Source organism: Leucopleurus acutus (assembly GCF_964270905.1).
Source record: "Leucopleurus acutus genome assembly, chromosome: 16".
In the NCBI taxonomy this organism is placed as follows: Eukaryota; Metazoa; Chordata; class Mammalia; order Artiodactyla; family Delphinidae; genus Leucopleurus; species Leucopleurus acutus.
In genome coordinates this window covers 57102013-57126360 of record NC_139158.1, presented here as the reverse complement: position 1 = coordinate 57126360, position 24348 = coordinate 57102013, and the positions used below count along the sequence as shown (strand labels likewise).

Here is a 24348-nt window from a genome sequence, read left to right as displayed (position 1 = left end):
TGTTAGGAGCAGGGAGAAAGGCTTCTAGGTGGAGGGAATAGCTTGGGCAATGACAAGGACTTTGCGCTAAGAAGAAACCTCACCTGAAATTCACCTTGTCCCTGGCCTGCAGTCTGTACTCAAGAGTGTCCTTCTTTCAGGGGAGCATCATACTCCATTTCTGCAGGAACACCTCTGTCTTCCTGGCCTCTGGACCCATGTGGACCTATGCTCTGCACTGGGGCCCGGTGGGTTCCCTGTGGGGTCCAGGTTAGGTGGGGCACCCTCCTCAGCCTGAAAGACAGTTCAGGCAGGGACCCAGCTTCCACAGAAGGCTTGCCCCCGTTGGACTGGATCTCTATCAGCCCCAGGAGGCCCTGGAGATGCTCACAGGTTAAACAGAATGAAATTGTCAGAGACCACTGCCCCCTACCCCCTCTTAAAGTAGAACAATGAAAGACTACTGGGGAGCAGAATCTCAAATAGAAAAAGAATAAACAAATAACCTCCAAATCTTTGATTTTTTTTAAGGAAAAAAATGACCCTCATACTTACAGTTGCTTCGGGTTTTATTAAATTCAGGACGAGGCAGTAGGTACCAGTGGAAGATATTTCTAACAGAGGCCACCTCTGCTCAATGTCGTGGCTGTGAAGGGACAGGCTCCAGCGATTTGAATGCCCCCTTTCCCCTTGCAGTTGAAGGTTCGAGATTAATGCGAGGAGGTATGGGAGGGGGTGGTGGTGGCTGGGTGCGGCGGTAGTGTTGCAGAGAAAATGAGGTTGGAGGTGGCCCCTTGGGGACGAGCCCTCTGACCACAACTGAGATCCAGTGGAGGGTCTGCCGGAGTGAAGGCAGCTCCGGGAGGAGAGAGAGGCGCCCATTCCTTTCAACAGGAGGGTTTCGAGTTCTGCGGGTAAACTGAGGCCTGCATCCTTGCTCTGCTCGTCACCTGGCAGGCAGCTTCGGCTCCACGTTACGCCCAAGCACAGGGCGCGCAAGGCTGGGCTGCCTGCTTTTCTTTTGGGGACAGGTGGGGACGTTCGGCGCCCAGCTTGAGGAGGGTCCGTGGAACCCAGGTGGGGAGCGCTGGGCCCGGGTCCCTCCGCAAGGTGGGTCCCTGAGGTTCTCTGCCAACGCAGCCTCCAGCCTCCCCACCCACGGCGGGCGGGTCGGGGGAGGAGCTCGGCGCGTCCCCGCCCCGAGGCGGAGAGGGGGCCGGGCCTGAACAGATTGGGAGGGGTGGGCCGGGGACGCTAGGCGGAGCGGGGCCCCACACAGGCCGCAGCGGCTGGCTCGGGCCCCTACGGTCCCGGCGGCGGCTGGAGAAGGAAGCCAGGCGGCTGAAGAGAAGGGGAGGCGGAGGAGGCCGAGGTGGAGAGCCGCTCGTCGCAAACTCACTTCCCCGGCTCAGCAGGGAAAGGTACCACGCGCGCCTGCTCCCGGCTCCCCGATCCCCGGTCGCCGGCCCCGCTCGAGCGCAGGCTGGGGCTGCGTCCGCCGCGGGAGGGTGAGGGGCCCGCCGCGGCCCCGAGGGCTCGGCCGGCCCGGGGCTCCGGCAGCCGGAGCGGCGCTCTGGCGGGAGGGCCAGGGTGCCCGACATTCCCGGAGGCCGGCGAGGGCTGTGGGCGCCGCGCCCCTTCGCTCGCGTCGTGGGAGGCGGCGGTCAGGCAGGGTGGCGGTGGTCCCGAGGCGGGGGGCTGTGGGAGGGTGGAAGGCAGGCAGGACCCTAGGGCTGCGTGCAGCTGGGGAGCACCGGCGGCGCCCGGCGGGCGCGCTCCGTGGGCGCAGACAAAGCCGGGCGCGGACGCCCCGCGACGGCTTGGGCCGCCCAGAGCATGGGCACTGGGGAGGGAAGAGGAGGCGCCGGGGCAACGGCTGGGACACGGGGAGGGGCTGGGCCGCCCTCCCATAGGGCGTCCAGGTGGTCTTCTCGGGGTATCCCCTGGACAATGTGGGGAGCAGCTCTCTCCGAAGAGCCAACTAGGGGCTAATGGGCTGCGCTGGGCTAGGCGAGAGCCAGGCTCGGAATGGGGTAGGGAGTGTCGAATGCTTAATTTGGGAGAGGGACTCAGAGAAGCCACTGCCCAGGGGTGGGGGCTGGGGCTCCGGTAGAGCCGGTGAGGGGCCTGGGGTCCCCCTCGGAGCTTGCACCAGGAAGGGGTTTATGGCCTGATAAGAGAAGAGCCGTGGCTGGCACCTGTGGTGAAATGTGCCCACAGGTTGGTTGAACAGTCTGCCTGTGGAGGGGGTGGGTAACTTGTCCGTGTTTGGAGCAGGCAGCAAAACGGCAAGTGTCTAGGGGGGTCACTGGAATGGGTAGGTGTGCATCTGAAAGTGTGTGTAGCGAAGGCCCCACGTCTGCGTTTTGCTTCTTTGCCCCCCTCCCCTTTCCTCTTGTTAGCTGGGCTCCTGCCACAGGCTAATGCCTAACTAGGGTTCCAAGATGGTCTGCTCCCTGTCCCCCATTCTTCAAGTTACTTCCCCTCTCTCCAGTATTAAAAGTGGCTACTTTCCCCCTGGATCATTCACAACAGTGTAAGAACATGCTTTGCCACTGCTCCCCTCCATTTTATGGCCCCCTTTTTTGCCTTCATCCCTCATTCTCCCCTAGCTAAAGACACACTTCTCCACTTCCCTTCACAGCAAAACTTCTCCAGAGAGCTGTCTGTACCTGTGGTCCCTGGGTTCTTCAGCTCACTTGACCTGGCTTTGGTGCCACCGATTCACTGAAACTACCAAGTAAAGGTCTCCCTTGATTTACACTCCCCCACAAGTAGGTCTTCCTTGACCTCCCTTGGTCTTGATCATTCTCTCCCATATCCTTTCTTGGCTTCTCCTGGTTTTCTTCCTTACCAACCCCCCTTTCCCCCCACCAAAGCCCTTCCTTACTTGTGTTTAAGGACAACTCCTTCACTCACTCTGAATGTTGGAGGATCCCTGGGCTCTGTTCTCAGCCCCCTCCTCTCCCCTGAGTCCCTTCTATTTACATACCCCTCAAGCTCTCATTTTTTCTTGTAATTCTTAAAATCAAACATTTATTTACAAACACAGGTCTTAAGTGTATATCATTTTCATTCTCATGATTTTAAGTAGCAAATTTTATCTCCAGTCCCAACCTCTCTATCCAGCCACCCATCTGATGACTTAAGGTGTCATAGGTATGAAAAAGTTAATATGGGTGAAACAGAACCCTGACTGTGCTCCCCAAGCATGACTCTCCGCAGGCCTTCCCATCTCAGTAAAGGGCCTGTAACCCACCCACCATTAAAGAAAGGAAACCGGGTAGCATCATCTCCTCCCTTTTCCTCCCTCTCCACATCTAGTGCTACAGCAAGTGCTTTTGGTTCCTTTTGCCAAATCTATCTCAGGCCTATTCTTCATGCTCTGACTCCACTGCTGCTGCCCTAGGCTACTGCCCCAGGCCAAGCCATCTTTTATATCTTGCCTGAATATTGTAGTAGCTTTTGCCTGCTTTCCCTAAGTCTGCAATTGCCTCCTCAAATCCATTTTAACAGAGCAGCAAGAACAATTTAGAAAAATATTTAGTCTCATTGCTCTAAGACCCTCAATAGCTCCCTGTTGTACTTGGAATGAAATTTCAAATCTTTTCCCTGGCCTTTCAGATCTTCCAAGGTCTGGTCACTGCTGACCTCCCCCAGCCTTATCCTAACACTGTCCCCTTTTCATCTTCCTGACAGTCACACCTGAATCACTTCTGCCCCTTGAACACCTAAGCTTTTTCCTGCCCTGTGTCCTTTGCCTGTGTTGTTTTCTCTGCCTGGAATGTTCTTCCAAGGTTTTCTACTGGGCTGGCTATGCTCCTTCTTATTTTTCAGGTCTCAGCTTAAATATGCCTTCCCAGTCTTGGTAGAAGCCCATCATTCCCTGTAATTCATCGTAGCACCTGGTTTACTTTCTTCATTGTGCTTATCACAGTTCATAACCATTTGTTGCAGTTGTCTGTTTACTTTTTCTGGCTTTCTAAGGGCTGGAACCTTGACTGAATGGCCCACTGCTGAATCTAGAGCATTTAGCACAGTACCTGGCATGTAGCTGATACTCAGGAAATATTGAGCCAGGTGGAAAGGTCAGGGCAGTGCAGGAGCCCCTTGTAAACTTCAGGTGATCCTAAGGATTTTTATTTTCTTTCCATGAAAGCAGTTGTGCAAATCACTGCAAGAATCTGAGGGGGTCAGTGGGAAAAAGGGAAGGCTCAAAGGCAGGCCTGTATGCCTAGTGGGAGATTGGGTGGATCTGGGGGTGTGTGGAGTTGATGTGGGTTGCTGTGGGTTGGGGAGAAATGATTTCCTTTGCTCTCTTTGGTGGAAATCCAGCCTGGGTCAACAGAGGGGTGTGTGCCTGTGTGCTTGTGTGTGATTTCTAACTCGTGAGATGGGGATGGCCTGGGCAGCCAGGGCTTTACTTTACCCAGTCTCTTGGGTGGCTGCTGGGTGCCTAGCCCTCAGGACAGGGAGTTGAAGGGGAGGAAGAAGCTGGAGTTGGGGGTCTCTGTAGACCCTTGTCTTTCCACCCACAGCTCCCCTTTTTGCACAGAGGAGCCAACTGAGAATTGAGCTGTTTGGCTAGTGCTCTCAGAATGGAGGGCTAAGAACTGAGGGACCTCAGATCTGGGAGAGGGAAGCTTGGCCCTGGACAGGGGGACTGGTGATGGACCAAGGTAACATTGGGAGGTGAGTGCTGGAACTAGGGGATAGGGGTTCAGATCAGGGCTGGGCTGGCATGCCTAGGAAAGGCTTTGAGCTAGGATAGATGGAAGAAATGAGGGTATCCTGGGTGGGAGAAATCAGGCAGAGGCCAAGAGGCTAGGCCAGGGCCCTGGTATACTCACTGCGTGCCAGGCAGTGTTCTAAAGACTTTGCAAATATTAGCTCCTTTGATCCTCTTTTCTTTTTAATAAATTTATTTATCTTTTTATTTTTGGCTGCATTGGGTCTTTGTTGCTGCACATGGGCTTTTTCTAGTTGCAGCGAGCGGGGGCTACTCTTCATTGTAGTGGCTTCTCTTGTTGCGGAGCACGGGCTCTAGGTGCATGGGCTTCATTAGTTGTGGCACATGGGCTCAGTAGTTGTGGCTCGTGGGCTCTAGAGCACAGGTTCAGTAGTTATGGCACACAGGCTTAGTTGCTCCGCGGCATGTGGGATCTTCCTGGACCAGGGCTTGAACCCGTGTCCCCTGAATTGGCAGGCGGATTCTTAACCACTGCACCACCAGGGAAGTCCTCCTTGAATCCTCTTAACAGCTCTGTAAAGTAGGTCTTATTCCCATTTTACAGACTGGAAGACTGAGGCACAGTCATACAGCTCGGTAGTGACAGAGCAAGGATTTGAACCTAGGCAGCCTGGCTCCAGAATAAATGCTCTAAGACACTCTACTCTGTCACTTCTTTCATGCCTCTCAGATATGCGCCAGCTGAAGTCTTCTTAACAAATGTTTTTTCGTGACCCGCAGAGGTGCCTGGCCTTGGGGCTGGGGAAGTAGGAAAGAAGTCACACCCTGTAAGGTAGAAGGGGTCCTCACTCAGAGAGTGGGCAGCTGAGTCTCTCTGTTTCTTCCAGGAGGGGCTTTGGGCCCAGGCCAGGTAGTTGGGTGTCACGCACACTGTGATTTCCGGGAGCTAGGGAGGACAACTACTTCTCGTACAAAAACAGCTCCCTGCTTGAGATGCCACCATTGGAGTGTCACTTCTCTGGGTTCAGCATTGCCACATTGCCCTCTTCATCTGCCTCTGGAGAGCCCAGAGAGGTGAGGTAGGAACTCTGCAGATAAACTGGCCTGTTTTGTATTCCATCTAGGATGTTGTGAGGTGGAGCTTCAGACTTGGCCTTGGGAAACCTGGATGGGGGTCTGAGTAGGGCTGGACTGAAGGTGGGAGCAGAGCTGGGGGAACAGAGAAATGGGAACTGAAAAGAGCTTAATCCACTTCAGTATTGTCCCTGTCCTTACCCCTTTTTGTCTGTTTGTAAAATGAGATTAGAGAGACTTTTTTTTTTTGCTCCCCAGAGGTTGTAGAAGCCAGGAACTCCTTGAGGTTACATGCTTGAGTACCTTCTTGCAGACCCAGGGTAAAGAGCGAGGACTCCCCATGGGATGCCTGTCTGTAGGAACTGGGCCAGCCAGTTCCTACAGACAGCCTTGTCCTTTGAGGCTTTCCTGTTTGGTCATGAGGACACCTCTGGGCAGGTGACTTGGCCTCCCAGGGGCCTGGCTAATAGGCTGAGAAAGGGTTTGCTGACCACACAGGGCTGGAGTCTGTTTGCTGCAAGTTCTGACCCCAGGGTTTAGGGGATCTGCTCATCTATCTCAGATCCTCCCAGCCCCCCAGGAAAAGAGGGAGGCAGACTCAGTGGCATTCTCTTCTGCATTTTGGGAAACTGAGGCCCAGAGCAAGCACATTGCTGCTGGAAGCTCACTAGGCCCATGTTTCTGAGGAGTGCTCCTTCTCTGGAGTATGCAGGAGGCTTGTCCCCACTGCTTGAGTCCTTGTCTGCTGAGTTGAGGTGAAGGCTGTGGCAGAGCCTGAGTCCAGCAGGCTAGAGCTGAGGGTGGACTTTCCAACAACTGGACACTGGGCCTTGTTACCTGTGGTTGGCATCTGGCATCTTCTATGCCCCACCCTGGTGCTTGGGGCCACTGGGAACACAGGACAGGGTCCCCACTCACCAGGAAATAAGAATGAGCTATGCCAGATGTGATGTAATGAGATGCAGTTCAGACCAGCTTCTTGGAGGAGGAGGTGCTTTTAGAGCGCCCTGATGTCTTGGGTAGCTTTGACCGACACAGGAGGGGATGACATTCCTGAGGTGGAGGGGGAGCCCTGGACAAGTCAGTCAGAGCATTGATTGTCAAGCCACTGAGTCTAGACTTGATTCACTAGGCCCTGGGGAGCCATCAAAACTTATAGGCCATAGGTGCAAGGAGTTGATTAGAGCAGTGGTCCATAAAATTACTTCCCAAACTCTAGCATACATGTGGACAGCTTGTTAAAATTCAGGTTCCAATTCAGCAGGTCTGGGGTGGGGCCTGAGACTCTGTGTTTTCTAACAAGCTCCTGGGTGGTATGATGCTGCTGGCCCATGGGTTATCTTTGTGTAGTGAGGGTTGAGACTGGGGACTTTGGGCCAGGCAGGTACAGGGATGGGCACAGATCAGGTGAGACCCGAAACAGATAAAGGGGACTGTCCTGGCTCCTGTGAACTGTGTTGGGGAGGCATATAGACTGCTTGTATGGGGGCAGGGCAGAGGGGAGCATGTGGAGGGTATGGGATGCAGGGGCTACTCTGTTGGCGGGGTGGGGCTGGGTGAGGTGCTTCTGGGGACTTGGATCTCAGGCTGGGAGAAAGGCCTGATTTCTAGGGTGCCTGACTTTGAGGAGCTCCCAAAACCATGAGAAAGTGTTTTAGGCGACTGCCCCAGGGCAGGGTGACATGGAGATGGCATGTAGGGCGTCTTATCTTTCCCCACAGCCAAGCCCGGCCCTGTGGTTAGCCAATCTGGGGTGAGCACTCTTCCTCCAGCCAGGGTTGGGCCAAGGAGATTGGGGAAACAGCTGACGCCAGCCTTAGACATGCCATCTTCCCCTGAAAGCCCCTAAAGTTCCCCCAGCTGTTGAGCTCTCACCCCCAGCGAGCATCCCTGACCCCTGCCTGGCCTGCGTGAGTCCTTGTAGCTGCCCTGATGGTTGCATGAGCTGCTGTTGGGGTCTTATCCCACTCAGGCCGCCTCCCCAGTGCACCTGGAAGTGGGGAGGCCTGGATGCTTCATTCTGCTCTGCCCCTGGCTGAGACACTACAGGCAAGTGTGTGCTCTGCTCTGAGGACTCAGTTTCCTGTAAATTGAGGGATTCAGTCCCCTCTCTGGGGAGCAGGGTGGAGAGTTGCAGGGTTTGTTGAGTAGAGCACTATATCTTCCCAGAATGGCAGCTTAATACATTTTAATTTTGGTTTACTATTGAAACTTGCGTGCTGATGATGGAGTCGAATGAGCAATTTGCCCAGAAGAGCTGTCCAGCTTGATTTGGGGATCTCCCAAGACCCCTTGTTCTCTGGGCTTTGCAGAGGCTGAAGGGTGGTATCTGATACCACTGGTCAGATGAGGTCCCTCTAGACCCTAGCAGGAGGGTAGGCAGTCACCTCACCCAAAGAAAGGTGGGAAGGGCAGACACTAAAGGCAGCGGTTCTGTTGCCCTGGGCAGTGCCAAGAGGGGCTTTCAGGCTAAGCTCTCAAAATGTCACTTATAACTCCTAAAAGGATAACCCCCCCCACACTCCCCCTCTTGATTCCTACCCATGTGCTCCCTGCTGTGCCAGGCTGTCCTGAGGGGGTGGGAGGAGGTGGCATTTCTCAAAGACTGTTCTGAGAAACCTCAAGGGTTCAGGGAACAAACAAGGGTAGAAACTGGAAAATCCACTCCACTATCCTATGGGAGATTCAGAATGCATTTAAGAGAATTAAAGGCTTTGACAAGTGCTGTAGAAAAGAAACTGGTGTTTTCTAAACTGATTTGACCATAGACAATTTTTTTTTTGAAGACATCCTAATAATGACCAACTGACCAATAGAACACCTGGTTGGAAGGGCTGATGTGGGAGGATGCTGCTCCATCAGAGACTACAAACACGGGTGATGGGTGGGCCCAGAAGTGCCAGGGAGGGAAGGTAGGATGGAACAATAGCTTCCTGGGGGAGGTGGACTTGGTGGGATGGGTACATTTGGAGAGTTAGTGGAAGAAAAGGGTACTGTAGAGGGAGGGATGGCCTGGAGGGGACTGGGGCCCGGAACCTGCCCTGGGTTCTAGTGGCAGTAGCTTTGCTTCACTGGGTGGGTGGGCAAGGGACCCAATAGTAACCAGGCCTGGGTCTTCTGGATTCTGGGAGGGCCTCCTACCCCATCCTTCCCTCCCATCTTCTTGCCCTGCAAGTTCTTTCCCAGCCTCTCATCTCAGAGAGTGAGGTTGTGATCCCTGGGCAAGAAGGTAAAACCTCTCTGTGCCTCACTATCCTCATTTGTACCATGGGGATAATGTTACCTCCCTGATAGGGTTGTTGTGACACCCAGATTCTTGTTGGCTGCTCTCAATGTGATTGACATGGCTGCAGGCAGTGTCTCCAGGAAGGACCCAGGGAAGGGGACACTCGTCAGGGATTTGAGAGGCACAAAGGTCAGCAGAGAGCATGTCAGGCTCAGGATAGGGTCTTGATTAGAACAGAGGGGTGATTTTCCAGAAAGGCAAGAAAAGAGTGAGGACTGACTTCCTGAGGGAGTGGCTAGCAGGGTGGGGATATCTGGGCAGAGTGAGGAGACTTCACAGGCCACCCTGGGCCCTGTGGGCCTAGTCTGGGTATGGGAGTCCTGGGGTCCAGTGGGTGTATGTAGGAGACAGCGGGGCTGAGGGCAGGGAGGAGGTGTCAGGGACCTGCCTTCATTCATTAGCCCACTGGGAGCCATTGAAGGTTTTTGAGCAGGGCAGTGGTTTGATCAGATCAGTGGTTTAGTGAGAAAAGTGGCAGAGTGTGATGGTGGGTTGGGGGTACAGGACCCCTCCCCCCTCATTGGGCTTCCTCAGAGAATTGCTGTGTGCTTTCATGTCTCAAGCATGGGGAGGGGCGAGTTGCTAATATGACCCTCAGATTATCAGAGCTCTGAGTCATTTTCCCAACAGTTTAGGAATCTCACTCTTGTCACCTTCCTGGAAGGGGTGTCTAAAGTGTAGGACAGGGAGAGTCCCTGGGCTCGTGCTCGTCCTGCCTCCCCTGTCGCTGGGAGAGAAGGTCAGTGAGGCCACCCTGCCTTGCCCCTCACCACACCTCATATCCTCTGAGGTGTGAGGACTCTTTGTTCAGCAGCTCAGGTGGAAGTGATGGGGTGCAGCATTTCAAACAGCGACCCAGAAGTTGCTGTAATGGTGCGATGTGGGTAACAGGCCTACGTAGTGACAACAGCCCTCAGGGAGGCCCTGGTAGGGGGTGCTCAGCGAGCTTTCTTACCCAGTTCAGCTGCACTTTCTTCTTCCTTTGACCCTGTCTCTTTCTTCCTCAAATAGGCAGGAGCCCAAGGCTTTTTCTTGCTCTCTCTAAATCAGGGGTCAGTAGGAGGGAGGATGAAGAAAAGCATTTGGGTTCAATAAGACCAGGGTAGCTTGGCTGTTGTGTGGCGAGGGTAAGTCCAGTACCCCTGCCCCTCAGTCCAGATTCGTTTATCATCTAGCTGCTTCTTGCAGGAGGGTGTTAAGAAAGGTGTGATTTAAGACCAAGAGAAGCAGCACTTGGAAATGAGTTGTAATTTATTAGGAAACAGAACAAAGAACCCAGCCACCCTCTGCAGCCTTGTGCCAGGCCCTGGTAGACCCATAATTCCTGTCCTCCCCATGTGGCCCACGGGGCATGAGCTATTTCACAAATGGGAACACTGGCAGTGCCAGCAAATGGCATGACTGGGTCTCAAGCCCAGGTTCTAGGACATCTGGTTTCATGCCCTTTCCTCAAGTCACAGACCCCTCAGAGCCCGTCTCCAAACCTTCAACCATGCCTTCCTACCCACAACCAGACCTCTTCCCCAAGCCAGCCCAGCCCAGCTCCCCCAAACTCCTGACTCTAGGGAGAAGACACTGATGGGTGCTCCTAGTGGACTGGCAAATAACTAGACCTTGAGTCAGCTAAGTAGGAGACACGCAGGACCACCAGTGGGCAGACATTCATAGGAAAGATTTTAAAATGAGGCCTTTAAATGTTAAATAAACATATCTCTTTTATCTTTTCTATTTTGGAAAATTAAAAAATCATATACAATTAATGGAAAACTTTTGAGTTAATCTGAGAAAGTAACTCAAGAAAAGGTGATAAACTTGATTCATTCCTCGATTTTAAAAAAAGAGTAAAGCCTGAGCTTTAGTATCTTACTGAGTATATTTTGGAGTGCCTTATGTTAGATGACAGGTTGTGGAAACTCTCTGAAACTCAGTTTCTTCCTCTGTAGAAGGGGGATAGTGACATGAAGATTAACCGAAATATTCCACGTGAAATGCTTAGCATTGCCCTCTGTACCTTGGACGTACTCAGTGAAAAATAGTGGTAACAATGATGATAGAATTATAAGAACAGACATTTCTTGATTCCAAAAGCTCTCTTTGAACTCAATAAAAGAACTTGAAGAATATGTTTATTGTCTAAGCTCAGCGTCTTAACTCCATAGGTGTTTTATGGATTGAATCATGGGGCCCATGGGTGCATTTTGAAATGAACACCATTGGCTTTTCAGACCGAGTTCCAGCTCTTTCTGAGGTTGGCAGGGGTGGGGGAGGGTGGTGTTCTGCTTCAGGGTTGAACTTTATGAAGAGCCCTTTATTGGGTGATCCTGTGTCAGGAGATCCTGTGCTAGGACTTGTTAGGAGAGCACAGTTAAACCACCTTGGAGTTACCAGGAGGGGAAAATCTTGGGCCAGATGAACAGCAGGTGACTGTTTAGAGGGAATTATCATTTAGTTGCTCTTAGAATTTTCTTTTGTGCTGCCAAAAGCCATTAGACCACTATCCTTGTCACTCTTTATGGAGGATAAAATCAAGGGCAAAGGGCTGTGGTCTGGCCAGCCTTAAGCCAGTCCCTGTGGGGCAGGGAGACCAGGGTGGCTGGCCTGCAGCCCACCTGACTAACGCCCTGGCCAGGAGGCAGGTGATCTCCCGGCGGCAGCCCCAGTTTTGGCAGTGTAGCTGGGGTAAGCTGCCAGGCTTGGGGACACCTCCTTCTAGCCCCGGGTGCCTGGTACAATGTGTGCAGTGTCAGTGCGTGGGGACGGGTAAGACAGAAGTGCCAGGCTGAGGTCTGTCCTTAGGCCTGCTGCCCCGGGAGGCTGAGTGAGGGCCTGAGAGGTGGGCAAGTGCTGGGTAGAGAGAGATGAGCTGAGCATTCTCAAGCCCTGCTTTACCCCTCACTCTGTCTGGGTGGCCTCCATCACACCTGTGAACCTTTCTGATATTTCCTCATCTATAAAATGGGCACCAGGTGTTTGGGAGGATTAAATGATGCCATGAATGGAAAGTGCCCAGCATGGGACCTGGCACATGAAGGGCTTAATAAATAGAGATTTGCTATGGGGGTTATCTGTTGGCTGGATTTTTGGGGGATGTTTTCTTTTTTCCATGTTGTGATTATGCACACCACCTTTGCTCTGTGATAAACCATGCTGAATGGGGGTTGGGGGTGGGGGATGAGCATAGAAGAGGGAGCTTTGCAGGAAGAGAGTTTACAGTGGAGGGGACCCTCTTCCCACAAGTACTGCCTGAACCCAGCAAAAGCCTTGGACAGCCCAGCCTTGCTGTCAGGGCTACGGTCTGCCCTGTGGGCCAGGAGCACGAGTCCTGGGCTGGGCAGAGTGGGGACCCACCCGTGGCTCAGGAGAGAGGATTGGCCTGCAAGAGACCCCCCTCCCTCCCCCGCCTCCCCCAGGGGCTGGAGCCGAAGCACAGACGGGCTTTGTGCAGAGTCACGAGGGGCCAGCAAGGGGGAACTGCACCGGCTGAGCTGTCTCACAAGCCTCAGTTCTTGTCAGTGGTTTTGAAAGAGTCAGGGGAAAGTGCTGACTGTGCTGTCCTCCTTCCCTCCAGAACTGTGAGGCCTGTGGCTCCTGTCAGGGAGAGGGGAGGAGCCTGCCGGGAGGCTACCTCTTCATCTGCCAACTCACACCTCCCAGGCTTCAAGTGCCCCATCTGCTGAATGGGTGGATCTCCATGTGGGGACACTAACCCAGGTCAGGGGCTGGTCAGGGCCATGCCTGCATGTGATGCCCTATGCAGTGGGGCTGGGAGAGGGGCCCTGGGCTGTGTGTTTGGAGGCAGCCTCAGCCCTTCGATGGGAGATGGCCTGGAGAAGCGTTCCCAACTCTTGTGATAGCCCCAAGGAGAGAACTGGGCTCTGGAGTCAGACCACTGGGGCCCTCCTCCCACCTGTGGGTCTTGCACCAACTTTTTGTCTTTCCTACCTCACAGGCTTGTTGTGAAGGGGAAGGGAGATGACCACTTGACACAGAACTTGTAAGGGTTGGTCCTGGTGTCATGACTGGTCACCCAAGTCATCCTGACCCCATCCTTGCTCTTACCCCCATATTTCATCATTCAGCAAGTCCCTAGGAGGTCACCATAGCACTTTTTGCCCTCTGGTCCTCTCCTGCCTGTCACTTCCTCTGTTCTGGTGTCCCCTTGTCAGAGAGGCTTCCCTGACCTCCCTACACAGAGCAGCTGCCTCTCCCCTTTCCTGCTTTGCTTTGTGGCATCTGTCACCCCTGATCCTCCAAGGGGAGGCATCTGGCTGTTTCAGTATCTCGAGTGCCTGGTACAGAGTAGCACTCACTCAACTTTTTGTTGTTCGTGTTGTTTTTATTGTGGTAAAATATACATAACATAAAATTTATCATTTTAACCATTTTTAAGTATAGAGCTCAGTGGTATTAAATATATTCACATTGTTGTGCTACCATCACCACCATCCATCTTCAGAACTATTTTTCATCTTCCAAAACTGAAATTCTGTATCCTTTAAACACTAACTCCCCATTTCCTCCCTCCCCTGCCCCTGACAACCACCATTCGACTTTCTGTCTCTGTGAATTTGACTACTCTCTAGGTACCTCATGTAAGTAGAATCATACAGTATTTGTCCTTTTGTGACTAGTTTATTTCACTTAGCATCATGTCTTCAAGGTTCATCCATGTTGTAGCATGTGTCAGAATTTCCTTTTCAAGGCTGAATAATATTCCATTATGTGCATGTACCACATTTTGTTTATTCATCCATCGATGGAGACTTGAGTGGATTCTACCTTTTGGCTATTGTGAATAATGCTGCTATGAAGGAGTGGGAAACTGCCTTGAGGGAGACAAAAAATAAATCTCTCTGAAAACTTCTGAGTGGTAGCCTAATACCTATTAGAGAGCAGAGCAGGTGTGATGGCAATACTCATTTTGCAGATGAGAAAACAGTCTTCCTTGGGTCACTCAGAGTTAGACCCCGTCCCTGCACCCTGGGTTCTCTCTGAGGGAGCAGTCCCTGTGAGCAGAGGTACATTACAGGTGTTCAATGCAGAGTGCTTTGGGAGTCGGGCAGCAGCTGGGGAGGGAGGACAGAGGGAGACCCTCAGCCTAAGCTGGAAGGTGGGGAGTGGACCTTGGGTACTGCCTGGCCTTTCTGCTCTCTCTGCCTCCTCTACTCCTGTACAGGCAGATCCCAGATGTTCTGGGCTGGCCTGGAATCTGCATTTGGAATCTGCTGTAGAGAAGTGATTCTTAACCTTGGCTATATGTTAGCATCATGTAGAGTCCTTAAAAAATTTCCATGCTTGGACCCCACCCGGAAGAGTCTTAGATGACCCAATCTCCGGGCTTGGTATCGGTCTTTTGTAAAAATCTCCAGGGGAGTGTAATGCACAGGCTGGGAAGGCATTCCTGTCTCCTGGGCCTTGTATGCTGTAGGGCCTGGGCCAGGCTCTCTGCTCACTTAACCCCAGACCTGAGTTTTAAAAAAGAAGGAGCTGGGACCCTGAGCAGGATGGGGAGTTTACCTTGGGGTCTCTACTCTGAGGGGTTTCCAAGGAGAGAGAACTGCTGACTGTTAGTTACCTGGTGCTGTGTAACAAACTACCCCAAAACTTAGTAGTTTAAAGTGACAATAAACAGTTATTATCCTCATAGTTTCTGTGGGTCAGGAATTTGGAAGCAGTTTAGTTGTTTCTGGTTTGAGATCTCTTAGGAGGTTGCAGTCAAGGTGATGGCTGGGAGTGCAGTCATCAGAAGGCTTCACTGGGGCTGGTGGATTTGCTTCCAGGGTGGTTCAGTCACATGCTTAGCAGGATGGTTTGGCTGATGGTAGGACTCAGTTCCTTGCCTCTCAGTGGGCTTATGTGGGTTTCTTCACAACATGGTGATTAGCTTCCCCTCTTGTAAGCAGTCTAACAGAGCAAGGTGGAAGCCACAGTGTGTATTATGCCCTAGTTTTGAAAGTCACACTCCATATTTCTACAATATCCTATTGGCTACACAGATCAGCTTGGAGGGGACTGTAGGGCATGAGTACCATGAGGGGAGGATCATTGAGGGCCATCTTGGAGGCTGGTGACCATACAGATTGTCCTGTTTTTGCAGTTTCAGCCTCACAGACCTTGCCTGGGTGGAGCAAGTGCCCCCAGTAAGTGGTGTGGCCCTTCTCTCTTACTTCTCTATTCCTCCCCGTCATCAGACCATAGCAGTGCCACGGTGGGGTGGTGTAGTTCTGAGGCCTGGAGGTCTTGCTTTGGAGTCATCATGCAGGAGGGTCTGTGACCTCTCTACTGGCTGGATTTCCCATCCCCACCCATGTCTGATGTCCTGGCCCAGCCATCCCTGTGGTGACCCCGGTAGTGTGCAGACTTAGGCCTGTAGGAAAGCTAATATAAAAACCATTGCTGCTACGTGCCTGGCTCTGGGCTAAGCACTCTGCATTGTCACACTCAACCCTGTGAGGCAGGGACTCTTTATCCCCATTCTAATGATGAAGAAACTGAGGCTCAGGTCACTCATCTAAAAAGTTGTGGAGCCTCAAACCCCTGGTATTCAAAAACAAGGGCCTGTATGAAAACCATGGTGCAATAAGGTATTCCCAAAGGAGGAGGCTATTTAGCAAGCTGAGTCATCAAGGGAAACATAAGGGAAGGGTGTGTGTGTGTGTGTGTGTGTGTGTGTGTGTGTGTGAGAGAGAGAGAGAGAGAGAGAGAGAGAGAGAGAAAGAAAGAGAGAAAGACTAAAGGGAGGTGGGGAGAGAGGGAAAGGGAGAGAGAGAGAGGAAGAAAGGTGTCTTCCTGGGGTTCCCCAGGGGCCATGGTGACTTGGGTGCCTCAGAACAGGGCTGGTATGGTCTTGAGGCTGGTTTTCTCTCTCCAGATTCAGCCTTTCCCAGGGTAGTGAGTGACTGTGAGTACCATCTCCCATCAGCCCTCCCCTGCTCATGGCCTGATTTGATGTCACTAAGGGCAGTCTCACACCAATGTAGTCACTGGCATAGTAACCAGTTCTGTGGTCTCTTACATTTCTGTGGTTGATGACTTCCTAGGGGGGCAGGTTTAGAGTTTGGGTGTCACATCCTGCTCAGAGGGAGGGAATACAGGCCATGAGTTCTCATCCTAAGGATTGCTAAAGGGAGCCACAGTGAAACCTGTTCCTTTAGGACTTTGCTGAGGAAAAGGAAACTGGCTAATAGGGTCTGGGGTCAGGGCTGGCCTCATTCAAGGTAGGGGTGACTGTTCCCATTCTACAGATGGGGTGACTGAAGCTCAGGTGCTAATGGACTCACCCAAGGGAATGCTGGTTAGGGACAAAAGCTGCTGTCTGGGCAATTTCATCTTCTCCAGGAGTGGCAGCTATCATGTCAGACCCCTGACCTCTCTCTGGGCTGAGGGAGCGTGGGCTGTGCCTGCCTCTGGAAGATCTGGGATCTAAGGGGAAGAATGTGGGCCTTGCTTGCAGAGAGGTGACCTGGCCAGTTAGGACCTCTGTGTGCAGACACACACAAAGATGGGAAACCAGGGCATGCATGGATCAGAGATGGAAGCTGAGCTGGTGGGGCTGGCCCAGATTTTGAAAGGTTCATAGGAGATGCTTAGATGACTAGTACCTGATCTGATCTATTGTCAGAGCGTGATCCATTCATTTTTGCTGAAGGTGGATGGGATCTCTAGGATGGAGTTTGGGATAAAGCTCTTTGGGTGTGAGTATCGGGGCAGGAATGCAGTCCTGGACTCTGCCCTGGTCCATCTGCACCTCTGTTTCTCTCTCCACTGCCAGCTGAGCTTTATGCCCATCAGAAAGACCCAACCCTTTCTCTGACTTCTGTCCATGCTTTCTTCCCCTCCTCCACCCCCACTCAGGTAGTCTCCAGTTTCTGTCTCTGCAGGCAGCTATAAGCTGGGGTCCTGAAACAATTCACTCAGGTCTATCCCACCTTGCAGAGCATCAAGGGGAACAGAAGCCAGCCAGAGCACTCACCTCTCCAGGAATACCTTCCCCTCCTGCCCACCAGTGCCTTTGTGGGCCATGCCTTTGGCTCTGGCCTCCCCTCCCTCAAACACTGAGTTTAGGGCTGTCTTTTTCCATGCAATACAGGCTCCCCACTTCTCTTCTGAAAAAGGCTTACAAAGCCTTTTAAAATTGTGTTTTTAGGGACTTTACGCATCTGGTTGCAGGGAACAGGTGTGGGTAATAAAGACATTGTGCTTGGAGAAAAGTCTAAGTGCCAGGAAGGAAGATGGGGCCCCTAGAGCCCCTTCCTCATGTCGGCCTGTGAGGGCCAGAGAACATTGCTGGCTGGAGGGCTCTGCAGAACGAGGCCCCCGTGCCTTGTCTCTTTTATTGATTGAGCTTAGGGTTGGCTAACGGCCACTGTATCTGATGCCTACTCCCCACCCCTTCTCTGGCCAAGACTGGTGGGATGGTCAGGCTGAGTCAGGGTTGGGGGTAGTCAAACACAGGCTGTGGGATAGTTTGACTGATGTCAATATCAAGGTCCACTCTGATATTAGGGTTGGGGCCAAGGTTGAGGCTTGAGTCTAAGCTCAGGTGAAGACTTGGGTTCTTTTACACATGAAATGGAGCTCTGGGTCCTGGGACAGGTGGCTCCCTCCTCCGTACTAGTCTCTTTGGGGATTATCCTCCCTCTCCCTCCCACTCTGAGGGGGCCCTGGCAGGTGGCCACACCTTTTACCTGTGCTATCATTTAATTCTCCCAGGAGTCCCACCAGGTAGCTGTATCCCCATTTTACAGATGGGAAAGTTTAAAGACTGAAGGAGGCAGGCAGTTAAGCATCAGACGGGGCTTAGATAACTACGTCCAGGAGGCGGGGTACAGATGCTGTGTCCTTGGGGTGAGTTCAGAGGTGTTGGCCAGGTGAGGCCCAGAGAAGGGAAGACACTGGTCTGGGGTCACCTGCCAAGAGAGACTGAGCTGGGGCCCGAATCCAGGTCTCTGGGCTCCCAGGCCAATGTTCTCTCCCTTCCCCCTGTGTCTTCTGGGCTGACAGGCTGCTCCTGCCCTGTCCCCATGTTTATCCACCCCAATCTACCTTCCGTGGCTGGCCAGGCCTGGCCCAGAAATCCGACTTCTTTCACTTCCTGGCTGGCTGGCCTGGGTGAGGAAGACTGGGAGGGTCTGGCTGGGAGGAGTTCAGGCTCAGTCTCTCCTTGGGTTTTACGGGTGGGAGGAGCCTCATGGGCAGACACAGAGTCCCTTTGTCTGGGCCACTGTGCAAAGCAGCTGGTCTGGGATTTCTGGGCGTTTTTTACATTTGAAGAATAATTGCATTGTCTGGGGGGTCCTCGAGAATCCAAATCTGCAGCTCCCCCCCCCCCCAAACTGCCAGGCAGTCCAGAGAGATTCCTCAGGACCAGTACCCCAGCTTCCCTCCCCCTCCCTTCCTCCTGTTAGAAGCCTGAGGCAGAGAGGGATTCCTTCAGGGAAACTGAGGTTGGGTTGCTGCCCTAGGGCACTAGGAGTATCTGTTGGGAGGTGACACTTGTAAGTCCCTAATGGGGAAGGTGCAGGTGGCCCCCAAAGCCCTGGACAGAGCTCACATGAGCAAATGTGTGGCTTGGAGGAGAGAAGCCTGCTTATTGGAAAGGGTGGGCCCATTTTTTTTTTAATTAATTAATTTTTTTTGGTCATACCATGCGGCATGTGGGATTTTATTAGTTCACTGACCAGGGATCCAACTCGTGCCCCTTGCATTGGAAGCACAGAGTCTTAACCACCGGACTGCTAGGGAAGTCCTGGAGTGGGCCCATTTTAGAGTGCTTCAGCTGTTGGAGTCTGGACCCTAAGGTCCAGGTGGGCTAAATACCTTGGCCATACTCTTCTCTGGGAAATGGTCATTCATCCTGGAGTGACCTTGGGGAAAGGACAGGGAGACAGACATATTTGGGAGTAGGCGGTATTCAGAAGGGAGCCAAGGATGGGCAGACTTCTTTTGTTTCTTCTGAGGGGCAACTCTGGAAGGGTATGGGGCACCTGGGAGGCTGGGCCCCTTGTGGCATTGTTTTTGTTGTAGTGGTCAGTGTTAAGGAGGGAAGTGACCTGCTGATTGCCTGATGAGCTGAAGTGGACTCCAACGCTGAGGAGGAAGGGGTGTCCTGCACCAACCTGGGCCACTGACCCTTCTTGTGATTCACTCCCAGGGCCTCCTAATCTTCATCCATCCTTCTTTGGTGACCCTGCCATGGGACAGGACCTTTCTTCCCTCTTCTTTCCCTGCTGCCTTCTTTCCAATTTGGCTTCTTGGGCAGGTTCAGTCAGGGTAGTGTTGGCTCTGGCCTGCAGGGGGAGGTGGTGGCCTGCAGGCCAGAGAAGTGGGGGTGGGGGTGGGGGTGGGGGTGGGGGTGGAGCAGGGTGGGGTAAGGGTGGGAGGCAGTGGGGCATTTGGGCATGTTGAATGGGGGTGGACCTGATTTCTTGAAGCTGCTAGGCATGGCCTGCCTGGGGACACAGCGGCCCCAGCCTCCCACCCCTATTTTGCCTTGGAAACAGGAGCAAGTAGGCAAGTGTCTGTTGCCCTGTGCCTCCCTCCTCCCCCTCCCTGCCTGGCTGAGCCAACACTTTTTTCTTCTCTCCTTTATCTGCTCAAAAAAGTTCAGGGTGTTCTGTTTCTCCTGTGCATACAGATCAAGGAGGGGGATGTTATTTATTTATTTAATTTATTGAAGGCAAGAGAAGGACAGGGAGGCACCAAGGAACATTAAGTGATTCTTCTTAGGCATTTTCTCATAAGATTAAAAAAATTCCAAAGGAAGAGATGACACAAACCAACAGAAAACAAATGTGCCCCCCCCCCCCCGCCCCGCATCCTGAGATAAGAGGGCCCAAAACTCCAGTTCAGCATTTAGCTGAGGGCCCAGCACACAGTAGGTGTTGCTACATACAGTTTTCTCTCTTCCATTCAGTTTGGACCCCAGGGTACATTGGCCCCATGGGCCATTATGGGGGACCATGAGGCAGATGCCTCATTTTTGCCATCTGTGGACTGTGCATGTGGTTTCTCTGGCTTCTTGCGGGAGCCCCAGGGGTTGACAGGCTTATCTGGGACAAGGCCTGCGGAGAGACAGAACTATGGGGTTAGCAGTGAGGGCCAGGGGAATAGGTGACCTATATGGTCCCTGTTTACTTGCTCCCACCATGGCACCATATGTGTGATGTCTCTTTGAGTTGAAGGTCTCTAATATGTTGGGAACTTGGGGTCCTTTCTGTGTTCATCTTAAAGGCAGACTGCCTGCCTGCATTTCCCACAATCCATTCCTGAAGCCTGTACCAAAGGCAGTGTATTCATAATTTAGCTACAGAACTTTACAAATGATTTTCCCGCACAAGGCTCTTAAAAATGCTGACAGTCTCTTGACATCCATATAGGGCCGTATTTAACTGTCACAATAATGCAGTTAGGACAAGCTGGGCCACTTCAGAGAGAAGGAAAGGGAGGCTGGGAAGCCAGGAAGTTCAGGTAGCCCCCTGGGAATGCACCACTGCCCCAAGCATTCCTTACCTCTACCCAAGGCTGCAGTTTACCCTAATCCCTGGGTTTTCATAGGTGGTGCTCCAGGGAGCCTGGGAGGTTCTGCCATGAGACCTTAGGGACCTCCGGAGGTAGCAGGAACTCCAGTTTCAACCCAGTTACACCCTGGTCTCCACAGGAGCTTTTCGAGAAGGGGTTCCACCAGTAAGGTCTGAAAACCACTGTAGCGATCCCACCCCTTTACTGTGTAAAAGTGGTTGTTTTGGGGAGGGCCGCCTCAGGCTGGGGGTGGGGCTGGAGGCCTAGAGAGCAGCGCACAGGCGGAGCCCCCCAGTCCTGGGGAACTGGGGCGTGGGGGCGAGGTGGGCAGTCTCGACTCTGGCTAGCATAGCAGGGTGCCCAGCTGTGGAGGCCGATAGCAGCAGCTCTTAGCTCCATGTGTGTTTACAAACCTGACGCAGAGCACGCTCCTTGCCAGCGCCGCGGGGCGGACTCTTCCTCCCTGCTGGCCTCTGGTGCAGTCAGCCGCACCCTCACCTCTAATTTTAGTCCTCTAGTCTTCCGCCAGAACCTGGGGGAGGGACGGGAAGGTGGCAGAGGGGGAGAGGAGGAAGGGTAAGGGGGAGGGGAGGTAAGGGCTTGCGCCAGCTCTGACCTCCATGCTCCCAGGAGGCCGAACAGAACATCACTGGGACGGGGGTGGGGGGTGAGGTGGACCGCAGAAGGACAGACAGACATAGGAGGGAGGAATGGGAAAGCCGGGACACAGGCTCTCCTAGAAGAAGGCAGGGATTCAGGCTGTGTGGGGAGCCCCTGCCTCTGAGGGTTTCTGGGCCTCGGGCGCCACCTTCCGGCCCTCTAGGGAACCAGTCCCGCACCGAGTTGGCCGCCCGGGGGTGGGGGGTGGGGTGTAGTTTGGAGGGAGTTTGAGAGCAGGAGTGGGGTGACATTCCTGTCCGTGCCCAGGTGTGGCATCGGCAGGTGAAGTGGGCGGGGGAGGTGCAAGGAGCAGCTTCTCAGACTGAGAATATTTAGAAAAAGACCCCTTCTAAAATCTGTGATAAAAAGATGTTAGAGGTGGAGTGGAAATCTAAGTGGTCAGACCTTGAGGCGTGTGAAGGAGGAAGTTAGCGCACAGCTTTTATTTTATTTTTTATAGTGAACCAGGAATGAATATCTGAATAGTTATTGAGATGTATATGCATACATATATGTAGTGAGTGGCACAAATCCTAAGTATACAACTATGTACATTGTGTAACCACCATTCATATAAAGATACATATTCCTTCCACCCCAGAAAGTTCCCTTCTGACCCTTTTCACTCATTCCCCTCCTCCCAGTCTCTCTTCTGTCATCACAGATTCATTTTACCTCTTTATGGATTTCACATAAATGGAGTCATACCGTATGGAGCTCTTTTGTCTCTGGCTTCTTTTGTTCAATGTAATAGTGTTGAGAGTAGTTTAGTTCTGTTTATTGCTGAAGAATATTCCCTTGTATGAATATGCTACAAATAGCACAATATATTTATCTATTCTTCTGTTGACGGACCTTTGGGATATTTGTTTTTGGTTATCATGAATAAAGCTGCTAGGAACATTCTATGTCTATTTGGTGGAGTATACCCTGTTTCTCTTGGGTGTATTCTTGGGAGTGGGACTGCTGTGTCATAGGAAGTGTTTTACTTAGCTTGATTAGGTATGGGTGACAGCTTTTTATATGCCCCCTGTCCACTGCCCAGCAGCTACTTTCCACTCACACTCACTCCCCTGTTAGGTCCTGGATACTATGGATGGTATGGGTAACTAACTGGACAGTATGCAACTTCTGCCACTGAAACCTTAGGCAGCTTGGGTCAGGAAAGGAATGCGGACAGGATCAGATCTGAGTGGCCCTTTGGGATGGCCCACAGATACCTTCAAACCCTTGTAGTCACTCCAGGAATAGAAGGGTAGCCTCTCCCAGCCCTGGGGCCAGATTCACGGACCCCCTTGGCCTCCCGTCAGCTCCCTAGGCTGGCGTCTCTGAGCAAGCTGGCTTAGCGTAACTGTCAATTTGATGTCTGGCCTCTGGTGCCACGGGTCCTCACGGTCCACTGTTTCCTGGGCTCTTCGCTGCTTTGTGGTGACTGAGGGGCTGGGTGGCCTGGGAAAAAAAACTGGAGACCTACCCGGAATAGCAGAGGTTCATTCGATACCAGCCTCGTGGCACTTTCTGGGGGGAGGGTGGGACTGTGTCCTGCCTACCAAACTGCCACCTCATTGAGGCTGTGAAAAACTAGCTGAAAGCAAGAGGAGAAGAGAAGACAGGGCAAGAGAGAGTGAGTGCCAGGGAAGGGCCAGGGGAGGGAGGGAGAGCAGAGGGTCTAGTGCAGTGTGTGCAAGTATCCTGGGGTTGGCTCCAGCACCCTGAGGTCTGTACAAGCATCCTGGGGTTCATGAGAGCATCCTGAGGTCAGTGTGAGCTGGACCACAGCAGTGGTACTGGGCTGTGCTGGGCTGTGCTAGGCGGTGTTGGTCCAGGGTTAGCAGCACCAGGATCAGTTTCTCCTGATTTTGACCTTCTTGGTCATACAAGACCAAGACTCTTGTCTTACTGACTCTTGTCTCATCCTTGGGGAAGAGGCGGTGCCTACTAGGTTTGAGATGGGATTGATGGATTTCAGGGGTTTGGGGTGGGCTGTCAGCTCTCCTTTTTGCTGATGGGGGCCCACGGTGCATCCTCCCTGCCTGTTTCCTTCCCTGTGGCTCCCTCCCTCCTTCCCCACATCTTTTGGAGTTGGCTCTTCTTGCCCAGGTCCTCGGAAGGGATTGAGAGGGCTCAGGGTCCCCCCTTGAAGGCAGAGCCTGTGAGCATCTCTTGGGGCAGGTGGGAAGTGAAGGCAGAGCAGGTGAGCTGTGACCCCCTGCCCCCTGCAGGTTCCTAGGAGGCGAGTGTGGACGGTATGCAAAGTTGTGAATCCAGTGGTGACAGTGCGGATGACCCTCTCAGTCGTGGCCTGCGGAGAAGGGGACAGCCTCGTGTGGTGGTGATCGGCGCCGGCTTGGCTGGCCTGGCTGCTGCCAAAGCACTTCTGGAGCAGGGCTTTACGGATGTCACTGTGCTTGAGGCTTCCAGCCGCATTGGAGGCCGCGTACAGAGCGTGAAGCTTGGTAAGTGCCTCAGTTCACCTCAGTCCAGTCATCTCCTAAGGTCACTTCTTATCTCCCAGTGCCCTGACCTAGCCTGAAATCTCGTTATTTTATCTTCTTCCCGGGGGTTAGTGTTCTATCATGCATGCTGCCTGGGCATTTTCCCTTCCTTTGCCCCTCTCAGCACCCTTCTGAGGTGGGCAGGATGGGGCTCTGGCCTCTATCTTTGGAACACGATCTAGAGTTCACAGTGTTTAGGAGGGAAAGGACACCCAGGACCAAACTTCGCAGTGGGTAGACTGGTTTCTATTTCACAAGAAGGGGAATTCTGCAAGTTTCTATTAGTTGTTAACTTTTGAGTATGAATTAGTGTTATCATGACTGAGAGCTAGCCCTGGGACAATAGGAGCTAAGGGCAGTGGAGGTGGAAGAAGACTTTGGGCCTCCTTGTGAGTGATGGGCAGGTCTTAGGATTGTCGAGGAGGAGGGTCTCTCCAGGTTGCAGAGAAATAAGGCCTCTGCAGAAAGCAGCCAGATAAGAGACATACCCTAGGGCTGGGCAGGTTTTGCCAGGGGTCCTAGAGGGTGGGAAATTGCCTGAAATGCAGGTAGAAGTCAGGGGGGTTTCCCATCCAGGGGGTCTGACCATGAAAATGGCCCAGTGGGACCACTCATGGTGGCCTGGAGTGTGTGGGCTACACTGA

At 52.8% G+C, this 24348-nt stretch overlaps 1 protein-coding gene across 1 annotated transcript in view; it reads left to right on the top strand.

The window, feature by feature from the left end:
• Positions 1 to 1315: 1315 nt before the first annotated feature.
• Positions 1316 to 24348, top strand: part of SMOX (spermine oxidase) — a 38972-nt gene continuing 15939 nt past the window's right edge. The window contains exons 1-2 of the mRNA XM_082856359.1: positions 1316 to 1400; positions 23432 to 23665. Of these exons, the coding sequence (XP_082712485.1) occupies positions 23458 to 23665 (208 nt within the window). The 5' untranslated portion in view covers positions 1316 to 1400; positions 23432 to 23457. The remainder of the gene's footprint in view (positions 1401 to 23431; positions 23666 to 24348) is intronic.